Raw genomic sequence first — 12,525 nt, 5'->3', positions numbered from 1 at the left:
TAACAACTTGTGCTTGGCTAACGTGCCTCCCGGACAGGCAGCCTGGACTGGGAGACGCCAAGGGAAGGCGAATCCACCCCTTCTCTTGGGTGTTTCTTCCAGTGCTTAATCCCCCGTGCTGGTAAAGACGCCCGGTGCTAATGCTGCCCGCCGGCCTGCCTCTTGCCAACTCTAGTACACTGGCGCTATCACTGCAGGTGCCAACGGGCCAGTCTCCTGGAGCTCAAACAGCAGAGTTGCCTCTTTCACCTGTGAGGGTCCCAGGTTTGAGAGCTGCAGGGGGTCAATCGCCTCCGTTTGGGGGTGCAGCCCTGTGAGTGCAGGAGCGTGTCTCTTAGCACCGTGCCAGGGAGCTGCCTGGCAGGGTTTTAGCTGCGGGTCTGCCAGGACGGGGTGTCTTGGAGCTGAACGTCATCTCCTCACTTGGATGGCGTCAGTCATCTGGGCGTGCAGCAATAAACCCCGAGGAGCGAATGCAGGAACGTGGAACTCTCCTGTCCCGACTGGGCACGGGGGAGCCGGCGAAGGAGGCGCTGACCGGACGCTCGCGAGGCGTTTCGATGGAGCGGCTCCTGATCGGCGTCGTGTCTCTTCCAGATCGGCCCGGCTGGCAAGTCGGACCTGCCTCCGATCGATGGGCCGACGGACACGGAGCAGGGTCCCATCCTGCCAGTGCCCCTGGGGATCCGACCCGTGCTGAGTAAATACAGAGTGGAGGTAACAACCCCGGGGATGCTGCTTCCTGGGTCACTGCTTTCGGTGTCTGGGCTCACAATGGTGTCAATAAACAGCACAAATGGCCACGTCCGAATTGCATGGCAGAGGCCGCGTGGGGCTGTTTCGGCTGGCGCCGGGGAGAGCCCATTATAATATCTGGGGCATGGTCCAGACTCAGCGCTGGGGTACCCTGGCATGGCTGGAGGGCAGGGAAGCTTGCTCCTCTGTTGGAGGTCAGAGAGGGAGGCTCTCAGCCAGGGACAGGCAGCCCGGGGGCTGTGTGTCCCCAGCCGATATCACACCACGACCCTTTACCCTGGGCCCCCAGTGCTACCTCCGGCTGTCAGACGTAGGCCGCGGGCGGCTCTCAGCTCCTCACCTCAGCACCTTCCCTTCGGCCCAGATCCTGTTCTGGGGCTTGCGGGACCTGAAGCGGGTGAACCTGGCCCAGGTGGACCGGCCCCGGGTGGACATCGAGTGCGCCGGCAAGGGCGTCCAGTCGGCCCTGATCCAGAACTACAAGAAAAACCCCAACTTCAGCACCCTGGTGAAGTGGTTTGAAGTGGTGAGTCCGGCCTGCTCTGGGGCATGGGGGGGGTGGGATAGCTGAGCCCTGCTTGGCCGGGAGAGGCCATTCCTATCCCTCCTGGGCAGGGCCAGGGGTGGGAGCCCTGTGGTGAGGGCAGCAGGAGCAGCTGGTCTGGGGGGGGACTAGTGGCCTGGGATCCAGCTGCCACCTGAGTTCTTACCCTGACTCGGGCAGCGACTCCCTGGGTGGCCATGGGCAAGTCACTGACCCTCTCTGTCTCGGTTTCCCCACTGGGCCGATAGGGCTGCAGGGCTCTGCTTGGCAGTGCTGGTGCAGCGCCGTGACACGAAGGGACTGACTGGCACTTTGCCACTATTAACGTAGGCCGGTTAGTAGGGCCCCATCCCCCGCCCGCGTGGTTCGGGGCCCTGCGCTCTCCCCCACTGGAAAGCAATCCCCTTCTCCCCTGCCGAGGGGGTCGCTTGAGGGCTGCCCTTCCCCCGACAGGAGTGAGGCCTGCTTGGCTGGGGAAGGAAACTGACTTAGCGTTCACCCTCTGATGGGATCCTGGTCTGAGCCTCCCCCAAAATAACCCCCTACGACGGGGACCCGTTCCCTTCCAGGACCTCCCAGAGAATGAGCTGCTCCACCCACCCCTGAACATCCGGGTGGTGGACTGCCGGGCCTTTGGCCGGTACACGCTGGTGGGCTCCCACGCTGTCAGCTCCCTGCGGAGGTTCATCCACCGGCCCCCGGACAAGAAATCCCAGCACTGGAACACTGCAGGTAGCAGCGGGGGGGTGCGGATTGCCTGGGCTGCGTGTGGCCCCCGGCCGGCTTCAGAGCGGGGCAGGGATGGGCAGAGAGCGATAGACAGGATGTGGGGTTTCCTGCTCTTTAAAGCGTCTAACTGAGCAGAGGGCAGGCGAGAGCCAGGCAGGGCTCCAGGGAGGGAGCGTCAGGTCAGAGCAAGGGACGGGGGGTCAGATGGGTGGGAGATTCACGCGCTTGCTCAGTGGGTCGATATTTACCAAATGCATCAGTATCCCTGTGGAACCCACTCAGGCCCAGATAACAAAGCCCAGCTCCGGACCGGTGCAGGCCTCATGCCCGACAGCCGCAGCATCCCCTGGGGCAGGGACCGTGCCTGGAGAGCTCCGGGCGCGCCGATGGCACCACATGAGGAAGAAATAACCCCAGGGATTAGAGGGGCAAAGACCACCTCTTGTGCAGCCACGCTAGAGAGGGCATGGGGGCCTCAGCAGAGAGGCCAAGGGATAGCGGCAGCATCAGCCGAGGACGACGCCTCCGTCCACACGGCGCCTGTGCTGTGGACAGGTAGAAGCCACCCGTCCCCCTGGTATTGCAGGTGTGAGCGCCGGCCGAGTGGCCCTTCCCCCGACGGCGACTCCGGCTGAGTTGGGTTTTCCTTTGAGGGCAGGTGTTTCTTTTCCCCTGATTCTTGTTTCCGGGACAGCTCCCGTTTCTTGTCTCTCTTCCCTGTCACCCGCCTCCCTTGCATTCCTGCTCTCCGATCTCTTCGGGTCTCCTCTACACTGGCTCTTCTCTGCCTCTCTCTCTCTGTCCTCTGTCCAGCTAAACTGCTCAACGGCTACTTGGCCCTGGCAAACGGAGGCCCGTACTATCGTCCCCCAGGTGAAATTGTCATCAACATGGAACCGGAGGTGCCCATCAAGAAGATGGAGACCATGGTGAAGCTGGAGGCTGTGAGTATCCCAGAAGCCAAGCTCATTCCATGAGCGGCGGGTTTCTTCGCAAAGCTATAGACCCCCGGGGGTGCTCCACCCAAAGCAGGGACCACCCATCTGGTGGGACGTGCAACCAAACTGATGCCCTGAATGAAAGGCGTAGGCTGGCCCCCACGCTGGCCTGGGTGGGTGCCCACGGTGCTACCGGCGCAGAGAGCCCCCGTTCAGGACTGAGAGCACATAGAGATCGGAATTCTGCTTCAAAAAATAACAGACCAGCATGCAGAGTCCAGCACTCATACAAACCGGGGTATCCTGCCTCAGCAACCCTACAATAACAGACCAGCATGCACCGTGCAGCACTCATACAAACCGGGGTACCCCGCCTCAGCAACCCTACAATAACAGACCAGCATGCACCGTGCAGCACTCATACAAACCGGGGTATCCTGCCTCAGCAACCCTACAATAACAGACCGGCATGCACCGTGCAGCACTCATACAAACCGGGGTACCCCGCCTCAGCAACCCTACAATAATAAAACAGCATGCACAGCCCAGCACATAAACAAACAAGGGTACCCCACCCCAGCATGTATGAGCAACCCTACAATAACAAACCGGCATGCACAGCCCAGCACATATACAAACCAGAGAACCCTGCCCCAGCATGTATGAACAACCCTACAATAACAAACCGGCATGCACAGCCCAGCACATATACAAACCAGAGAACCCTGCCCCAGCATGTATGAACAACCCTACAATAACAAACCGGCATGCATAGCTGAAGAAGAGGAAAATGCCTGCATCTCCTCTGTGGATCCAGGCATTTCTCCTGAGCCCATCACCCTGCTATCTAGCCCCGTGAGATTTAACTGGCAGAGCAGGAGAAGAAGCATCTCCCCACGGATCGTCTTCCAAACCTCCCTCGAGGTGTCCGTGCCTGTTCAGTTTTAGTAACTGCAGTTGTTCATTTCCGGACACCAGACGCCTTGTTCATTTCTTTGGTGTGTGTGTTGTGCGTCTCTGTTCCCAGCTCATTGTGGGTGGCTGGGTGGGTGGGTGTCGTGCATGTGTGTGCAAAGCACAGAGCTGCAGCCTCGCTCGCTGCTGTGCATTTGCACTAACTCTATGTTCTCCCCCGTTCCCTCTCGTTCCATGTGGCAGAACTCGGACGCGGTGGTGAAGGTTGACATGGTAAGTGCTGGGCTTGCCGGGCTTTGCCTTGCCCCTGCCCCTGCCCCTCTGCTTGGCTTTGGGGGTGCTGCTATGGGGCACGCGGGGAAGCTGAGTCAGCTGGCACACACGCAGCATGGGTCTGACCCCCCAGCCCATTGACGTCAAGGGAAGCCTTCCTGTCTATTCACTGGGCACTGGACCGCACATCTGGGATGAGCAGCGGCAGTGAAAGCTAGAGCCGTGGGGTAGTTCTCAACCAGGGGCCCAGGGCCCCCTAGGGGGCCCCAAGCAGGTTTCAGGGGGTCTGCCAAGCAGGACCAGCGTTAGACTTGCTTGAGGCTCAGGGCAGCAAGCCGAAGCCCCACGGCATGGGGCTGAAGCCTGAGGTAGCTTTGTGGTGGCCCCAGGCAATTGCCCGGCTTGCGACCCCCCCAGTGGCCCGGGCTTTTAAATGCAGAAACCCAGTTGTTGTGACACAGCTGGGCCGTGGAGTTTTTATAGCACGTTGGCGGGGGCCTCAGAGAGGAAAAGCTTAAGAACCCCTGGGGTAGACGGTGCGGCGAGCCCAGAGCCAGCATGACCCCGACGGATGGGAGCCCCAGATGGGCTTATTACGGCCAAGTTCGGCCACCAAACCCACCCACCCGGCTCCCAGCGAAGAGCAGAACCTCAGCGGGCTCCGTGGACATCAATGGAGCAATCTGGAGTGACGCCGGCCGAGACTCTGGCCCCAGGAGTGCTGCGGGTGGCGCTTGGCCCTGGGCGGGCTGCCTGGGAACGGGGGGCTGGCAATGGATGTGTTCAGAGCAGCGAGGAGCCTCAACCCAAACCTCCGCTCCCAACACCTCAGACTTTGCCAGTGGATTCGAGCTCAGGGTTTGACCTCTGCAGCTTTGGGCCGCTGGGCTCTGAGCGGTAGCTAAAATATCCCAAGGCTGGGCCAGTCCTGTGGTCTCCAGGTACAGTGCCAAATCTGCCACTGACTCCCTGTGTGACTGGACGAGTCACTTCACTGTTCCGTGCCTCAGTTTCCCCTACCTGAGCTAACGGTACACAGGATGGGTTGGGGGGGATCTATTTCCCCATCTTGGCTTCAGGGCTCCTTCAGCCTCTCCCCCTTCTCTCTCTTTCTCTCCCTCTGTTGTGCTCCTCTCGCCCTGGCAGTCGGAAGAGGAGAAGGAGAAGAAGAAGAAGAAGAAGAAAGGAGGGGGAGAGGAGATAGAGGAGGAGGAGCCAGACGAAAGCATGCTGGATTGGTGGTCCAAGTACTTTGCTTCCATTGAGACTATGAAGGAGGTAGGAGCGGGGCAGGGAGGGAGGGGGCATGGGAGAATTCACACTGCCAGGCGCGGCTGAGCGGCTATTTCATCTCCTCGGTTAACATTCTAGGGCCCAGATTCCCCAGTAGCTTGGCTGCTTTGTGACACCAGAGCGGTGCCACGGTCCTGGCAAATCTGGCCCCTAAGCGCAAAGGTTGGGCATTTCTGGAGCAGCTCCCAGCAGAGGATATGGACACACACATTATCCCTGAGGAAGCATCGGAGTTGACAATGAGATACTAAGCCTTTTGTCTCTAGGTCGCTGATTCTTATCCACTCTGAGCTCACTCCTCGCTGTGGCATACAGGGGCCTTCAAAGTAGACGCTTTCCCAGCCAGTCAATGCCTCCAGCATCATGAGCTACCCCAGCATCCAGAACATAACTTAGAGCAGCCTCAAGGCAGCTCTAACTTACACAGGGGTCTGGCCAACTGTCTGGCTGGGCCCAAAGACCTATGGGATGCTAAGGTGGCTTAAAGCCTCCTTTACTCCTCCTCACATGAGCCAACTCACTTCTCACAGCCCCCTCTCCATTCTCTTCCTGCCTTGTGGACATGAGAGAGGAGTTTGCAGCTGGTGTCTCGTTTAGGAACAGAAATAAAACTGAGCTTCTGACGGCTGGTGGTTAGGAAAGGTCCATGGGACATTTTGTTCTGTTTTGTTTGCTGCAGTACTGGATGTTAACTGTTATTATTTAGTATTTTGATTATTGTAGTACCAAGGAGTCTCAGTTACAGACTAGGCCTCCATTGCGCACGGAGCTGTACAAACCCAGAGAGTCCCTGCCCCAAAGAACTAGAGCTGGGAGAAATTTTTCATCTGAAACTTTTTTTGTCAAAACCCCCCCGAGATTTTTGAAAATCTGAATATTTGCAAGTTCATGTCAAATTTGCCAAATTGCTTTAGTCAGGGGAAAAAACAACACTTCCCCCCCCAATTTTTTTTTTTTTAAATTAAAGTATTTTGTTCTGACACATTCTGAGAGTTTTTGATTCGAAATGACTTTTCATTGGGAAATGTACTTGTTTTATTTTTAAAAGTTAGAAAAGCTAAAAGCTTGAAAATAAAACGAACTGTTTTGTTTGATCCAAAATAATAATAAAAAAAAAAATTGGTTCACTGAAAAAAAAAATTACAATTTTTCGGAATGGCCAGCGAATTGAAAAATCTGTTTTATCCACCCAGATCTAGCATCAGCCCCAACGTCTTGGACAAATTCCAGCTTACATTTTGCCTGCGTAAAACTCCCCATACGATGTTAGCCGATCTTCACTTCCTGTCCTTCATGGTGACTGTGTGCTGTTATACGGTCGCTGTGCTTCACCCTAGCGCTGGCTGCATATTTCAGTGGTGCTACGTTTCTATAGGCTGCAGGCTGAAAGATATTTGTAGAAATAGAATGTGTCATTCCTGTGCCTGCCCTTCTCTGCATCTCATTGCCCGTCTCATCTCTCTCCAGCAACTCCGGCAGCAGGAAGCGGCTGCAGCAGAAGCCGAGGAGAAGGAGGAACTGGAGATTGCAGAGGGTAAATTTTTGAAAGCGACGCAGAGATTGATTACACCAGTGTCAGTGCTAAGATCTCTCTCAGCATTCGGGAAGTTCAGACCGAAATCAGAGCCTCGGCTAAATTCTGTACCTCTGGCTCCAAGCTTGCAGTTTGGGGTCTCACCACGTATTTCAGTGAGGCCAAACCTGACACGTCGTCTTGCGATGATGAATCACGGCGCGGATGTCTGTCAGACCCAGCCTGCCTGGCTTAGATGTGCCATGGCAGGGAGACAATGCGGTCTAGTGGTTAGCGTCTAGTCTGAGTCATTGCCTGGCTGTGTGGCCTTGGGAGAGTCACTTAGTCTCTCTGCCCATCCCTCCTCCCGGGGGTCCTCTGGCTGTTGTGCGGGAAGCGCTCAGAGATCTTTGGCTCTATAGAAGTGGAAAGTAAGAATATCAGGGTTGGAAGGGACCTCAGGAGGTATCTAGTCCAACCCCCTGCTCAAAGCAGGACCAATTCCCAACTAAATCATCCAGCCAGGGCTTTGTCAAGCCTGACCTTAAAAACCTCTTAAGGATGGAGATTCCACCACCTCCCTAGGTAACCCATTCCAGTGCTTCACCACCCTCCTAGTGAAATAGTGTTTCCTAATATCCAACCTGGACCTCCCCCACTGCAACTTGAGACCATTGCTCCTTGTTCTGTCATCTGCCACCACTGAGAACAGTCTAGATCCATCCTCTTTGGAACCCCCTTTCTGGTAGTTGAAAACAGCTATCAAAACCCCCCTCATTCTTCTCTTCTGCAGACTAAACAATCCCAGTTCCCTCAGCCTCTCCTCATAAGTCATGTGCTCCAGCCCCCTCATCATTTTTGTTGCCCTCCGCTGGACTCTTTCCAATTTTTCCACATCCTTGTAGTGTGGGGCCCAAAACTGGACACAGTATTCCAGATGAGGCCTCATCAGTGCTGAATAGAGGGGAATGATCACGTCCCTCGATCTGCTGGCAATGCTCCTACTTATACAGCCCAAAATGCCGTTAGCCTTCTTGGCAACGAGGGCACACTGTTGACTCATATCCAGCTTCTCGTCCACTGTAACCCCTAGGTCCTTTTCTGCAGAACTGCTGCCTAGCCATTCAGTCCCTAGTCTGTAGCGGTGCGTGGGATTCTTCCATCCTAAGTGCAGGACTCTGCACTTGTCCTTGTTGAACCTCATCAGGTTTCTTTTGGCCCAATCCTCTAATTTGTCTAGGTCCCTCTGTATCCGATCCCTACCCTCCAGCGTATCTACCACTCCTCCCAGTTTAATAACCCAGCGTGCCAGGCTTCCCCAGCCTGTCCAGCCCCCACCCCCAGGACAGCCATAGCGGAAGCAGGATGGCCTGTTTCTCGGATGTATTATATCCCCTTGGGCCGCACCCTACTCCCTGTTCCACTGTCATGCCATTGCCTTCAGGGAGGCTGTGGGTAACTCAGGCCTTGGCTACACTGGCGCTGTACAGCGCTGCAACTTGCTGCGCTCAGGGGTGTGAAAACGCCCCCCCCCCCCGAGCGCAGCGAGTACAGCGCTGTAAAGGGCCAGTGTAATCAGAGCCTGCAGCGCTGCACGCTATTCCCCTCGGAGAGGTGGAGTACATACAGCGCTGTGAGAGAGCTCTCGGCAGCGCTGGGAAGTCCCAAGTGTAGCCAAGGTCTCACAGGGTAGTGTAGCTCAAGGACTAGCGTACAGCAGTGTCTGCCCCGCCAGGCTGCCCTGAGACATGGCCGTGCGCGTCTCTAGTGCATGCCGCCCGTGCATCTCCAAGCGCTTCACACCCCCGAAGGTGTCCACCCTAACACTGCCCTGGGGAGGCGAGCAGGCGTCATTAGCCCTGTTTCACAACTGGGGAAACTGAGGCAAAGGGTGATTAAGTGACTTTCCCAAGATCACACAGTGAGTCTGTGGATGATGCCAGGAGCCCTGACGCCCAACCCTGTGCTTTTCCCACGAGGCATTGCTGATCACGTCAGTTGCACCCCAGCCATTCCCCTCCCCCCGTACCATTGAGAAGCATCTGGGTTGATCTGGCCTAGGGCCGACTCTAGCAATTTTGCTGCCCCAAGCGGCAAAAAAAAAAAAAAAAGCCGCGATCGCGATCGGCGGCAGCTCTACCGCCACTTCATTCGACGGCGGCAATTCGGCGGCAGGTCCTTCGCCGCTCCGAGAGGGAGTGACGGCCCCGCCGACGAATTGCCGCCGAACGGCCGAACGTGCCGCCCCTCTTCACTGGCTGCCCCAGGCACCTGCTTGCTACGCTGGTGCCTGGAGCCGGCCCTGATCTGGCCCCTCCGGGAGTCGAGCCCTTCTGGGATCTCACTCACAACTCGGGTGAGGAGCCCAGGGTGGTTGTGATCCCTGCAATCGCTGCTCCAGCCGACTGGTCACAACTGTTTCTAGGTTATTGAATAATATGAAGGTTCTGAGGTTAAGTAACCTGCTGCGAAAGGCAGGCCCCGTCCATGTGTCGCCGGGGGATTGATTCAGGCTAGCAGGAAGAACTAGTGCAGCCCACGCTGGCTACGAATGTCAATGGCCATGTCTAACTGGCCAAGGATGGTCCGGGCTGTGCAGCAAACGGTCGGTACATCGGGAATCCATCAGGCTGGGAGGGGGCTCCAGGAATGGGGTGTAGGGACTCACCTCTGAGTTCTGGGCCCCGGTCAGTTCCCCTCGGAGGACAGATGTTTGGGGTGTCTGGGTGTTTCTGGGCAGTCCCCTTATAGGGTCTGATCCACTCTCCCTTACTCACAGAAGTCATCCCCACTGGCTGCAGCGGGGCCGCTCATGTGGGTAAGGGCTATAGGGCGGGCCCATAGATGGTACCGCGTAGCTCCCCTCTGGCTGGCTCATCACATTGGGGGCAGGGTGGTTGGTGAGGAGGAAGCTCGCCGTGCTGCTCCCATCTCTACCTGTTCTTTGGGGAGGAAGCCTGCAGCCTTGGGGCCGTCGGCCCAGCACCTCTCACCGTGTGGGGCCAGACCCTCAGCTGGTGGGAGTCAGTACAGCTCTGCTGACCCCGGTGGGCTGGTTTGCACCAGCTGCGGATCTGGCCCGTTGCATCCAGTGCGATTCAGCCGCCACGTGGTCTCTGCCCGTGGCCGACATCCGGGTGAGCGGGTGCCTGGGTGTACCTGGGTGCATGGAATCAGCAGCCAGCCGGGAGGAGGGGCCTGGTCTCAGCTCAGTCCCCGGGCTCTGCACTACGAGAAGCACCCGGTTGCTCCCTGCAGAACCCCCGGGGCTCAGCCCGGGCTCCAAGTCTCTTCCCCCCAGTCGCGAGGTCACTCCGGCTGCTCTTGGAACGGTGTCTCTGGCCTCCCTCACCTGTCTTTGCCAGCCATTCCCGAACGGAGCCTGGCCACGGGCAGCTTCCGCCCCGCATGCTCTGCCCTCCCCCTTTCACACTGCACATTTGTCTGTCCCAGTCTGTCTGTTCTCATCTGCACGGCAAAGAAGCCATGAAAGTTGGCAAGACGGAGACAGCAAAGGAAGAGGAAATCCCCAAAGACTTTAGGATGGGGCTGGGGGAACCTTAGATCTTGGGAAAGAGTGTCCACAGTTCCCTTTCGAACAAACCTGTGTTGGCTGCCTGGGTAGCACACTTGTTCAGTGTGTATCGTGGCTGCTCTGCATAGAGGGTAACAGCCTACTACTGCTGCTACCTAATGGGATTGTTCCTTTGGCTCCAGTGGTCAAGCTCTGTGCTGTGGACTGAAGATCTAGGCTTCTGACCTGCTGACAACCCATGCTAGGGTTTGTTCCCTATGCTGCAAAGCATCATGGGTGCTGGGAATGGAGACTTACTTTGCTCAAGGGCAGTAGGATGGCAAGACCTATTGGGGTAAATAAGGTGCCCTCGATATTTTTCTTTCAACTGAGACTTAAAACTCAGTTCTCCTCTCACTTGTTCCAGTGTAGCAATGGTGACTTCCGGGGAGTTGCCCCTGGATCTCACCTGTGTGAGAAGGGAATCCAGCCCTTCGTGAGAGCTCCTGAGACCAAAAGGACATTTAACCACTGGTCCATCAGCAAATGGGACGTTACGCCCCCGGGCGAGGTTGTGCCGACTGACCTGCTGGGATGGGGGTTGCCCATGTAAGCTGTAGGTTTAGCCGTTGGCTGTCAGCTTTCATGCACACCATGGTTGAGTGTCCTGTGTTCATCCCACCCCCACCCCCCATCTCCACCTCCTTCCCACTCGTCTCTCCCCTTGGACTCAGAAATCAAACTTGATGACTCTCCTATGAAAGGCTCCAAGGGCCAGGCAAAGACCAAGGAGAAGGTCAAGGCGCCCAAAGAGGACAAGAAGAAGAAGCAGCAACAGCCACTGGAGGCCCCTGAGAAGAAGAGCAAACAGAAGATTGACGAGCTGAAGGTGAGTGCCAGCCGCTCAGGGGCTAGGGTGGGTGCCAGATCCCAGCCTGGGGAGGGTCTGGTGGCCCCTGGGAGCAGCCATTTGTCCTGAAAGCGTTGCACTTCGTAAGGTACAAAGTAATGCACACTGGGAAAAATAATCCCAACTCCACAGACACAATGATGTGTTCTAAATTAGCTGTTACCACCTGAGAAAGGGATCTTGGAGTCACCATCGATAGTTCCATGAAAACTTCTGCTCAATACTCAGCAGCGGTCACAAAGGTTAACAGAGGGTTAGGAACTGTTAGGAAAGGGATAGAAGATAAGACAGACACTCTATAAACCTGTAGTGCTCCCAGACCTTGAATACTGCGTGCTGTTCTGGTCGCCCCATCTCAAAAAGGATAAAGCAGAACTGGAAAGGTTCAGAGAAGGGCAATGGAGATGATCAAGGATACGGAACGGCTTTCCGACGAGGAGAGACTAAAAAGATGAGGGCAGTTCAGCTTAGAAAAGTGACGACGAAGGGAGCATGTGATCGAGGGTATAAAATTATCAGTGATATGGCAAAGGTGACTAGAGAAGTATTGTTTACACTTTCCCAAAATATAAAAACTAAGGATCACCCGACGAAATTAATAGGCACTTGTTTAATACAAACCAGAGGAAGTACTTTTTCCACACAACACACAACTGACCTGTGGAACTCATTGTCAGGGGATGTTATGAAGGCTAAAAGTATAACTGGGCGCAAGAAAGAACTAGATAAGTTCATGGAGGGCAGGTCCATCAATGGCTATTAGCCAGGATGGTCAGGGACACAACTCCAAGCTTGGGGCAACCCTAAACCTCTGACTGAAGCTCGTAGTACAAGACAGGGGTGGATCACTGTTCTGCACACTCCCCATGGAGCTCTGGTACGGGCCACTGTTGGAGACAGGACACTGGGCTAGATGGACCATGGTCTGACCCAGTATGGCCATTCTTATGTTCTTAGGGCTGGAAGGGGCTCAGATAATACAGAGAGGAGGAGATAAGAACCCAAATAGAATAGAGCCCAGTGGTCATTGCCATTGGCGTTTCTCTCTTTGTTTGTGCGGGTCACGGGGAAGCCAAGGTTAGTGTCAACACAGGACGTTTCTCGAAGCTCTGCCATGCCGAGCAGTGAGATGTGCTACAC

The 12,525-nt window shown here is 56.0% G+C and overlaps 1 protein-coding gene across 8 annotated transcripts in view; it reads left to right on the top strand.

Moving 5' to 3' along the window:
* The window catches only part of LOC101940868 (otoferlin), a 201,331-nt gene that overhangs the window by 169,561 nt on the left and 19,245 nt on the right, over positions 1-12,525 (top strand). For 3 of the 8 annotated variants that reach the window (XM_065587421.1, XM_065587420.1, XM_065587419.1), the window contains 8 exons: positions 598-717; positions 1,121-1,282; positions 1,870-2,032; positions 2,903-2,973; positions 4,126-4,155; positions 5,302-5,433; positions 6,916-6,982; positions 11,240-11,364. In XM_065587421.1, the coding sequence (XP_065443493.1) occupies positions 598-717; positions 1,121-1,282; positions 1,870-2,032; positions 2,903-2,973; positions 4,126-4,155; positions 5,302-5,433; positions 6,916-6,982; positions 11,240-11,364 (870 nt within the window). Of the gene's footprint in view, positions 1-597; positions 718-1,120; positions 1,283-1,869; positions 2,033-2,842; positions 2,974-4,125; positions 4,156-5,301; positions 5,434-6,915; positions 6,983-11,209; positions 11,365-12,525 lie in introns of all 8 variants that reach the window. The other 5 variants (XM_065587417.1, XM_065587416.1, XM_065587415.1 and 2 more) reach the window with 3 other exon arrangements.

Source organism: Chrysemys picta, chromosome 3, assembly GCF_011386835.1.
Source record: "Chrysemys picta bellii isolate R12L10 chromosome 3, ASM1138683v2, whole genome shotgun sequence".
Lineage (NCBI taxonomy): Eukaryota > Metazoa > Chordata > Testudines > Emydidae > Chrysemys > Chrysemys picta.
The sequence above is the reverse complement of the archived record's forward strand: the minus strand, read 5'-3'. Positions and strand labels throughout refer to the sequence as shown.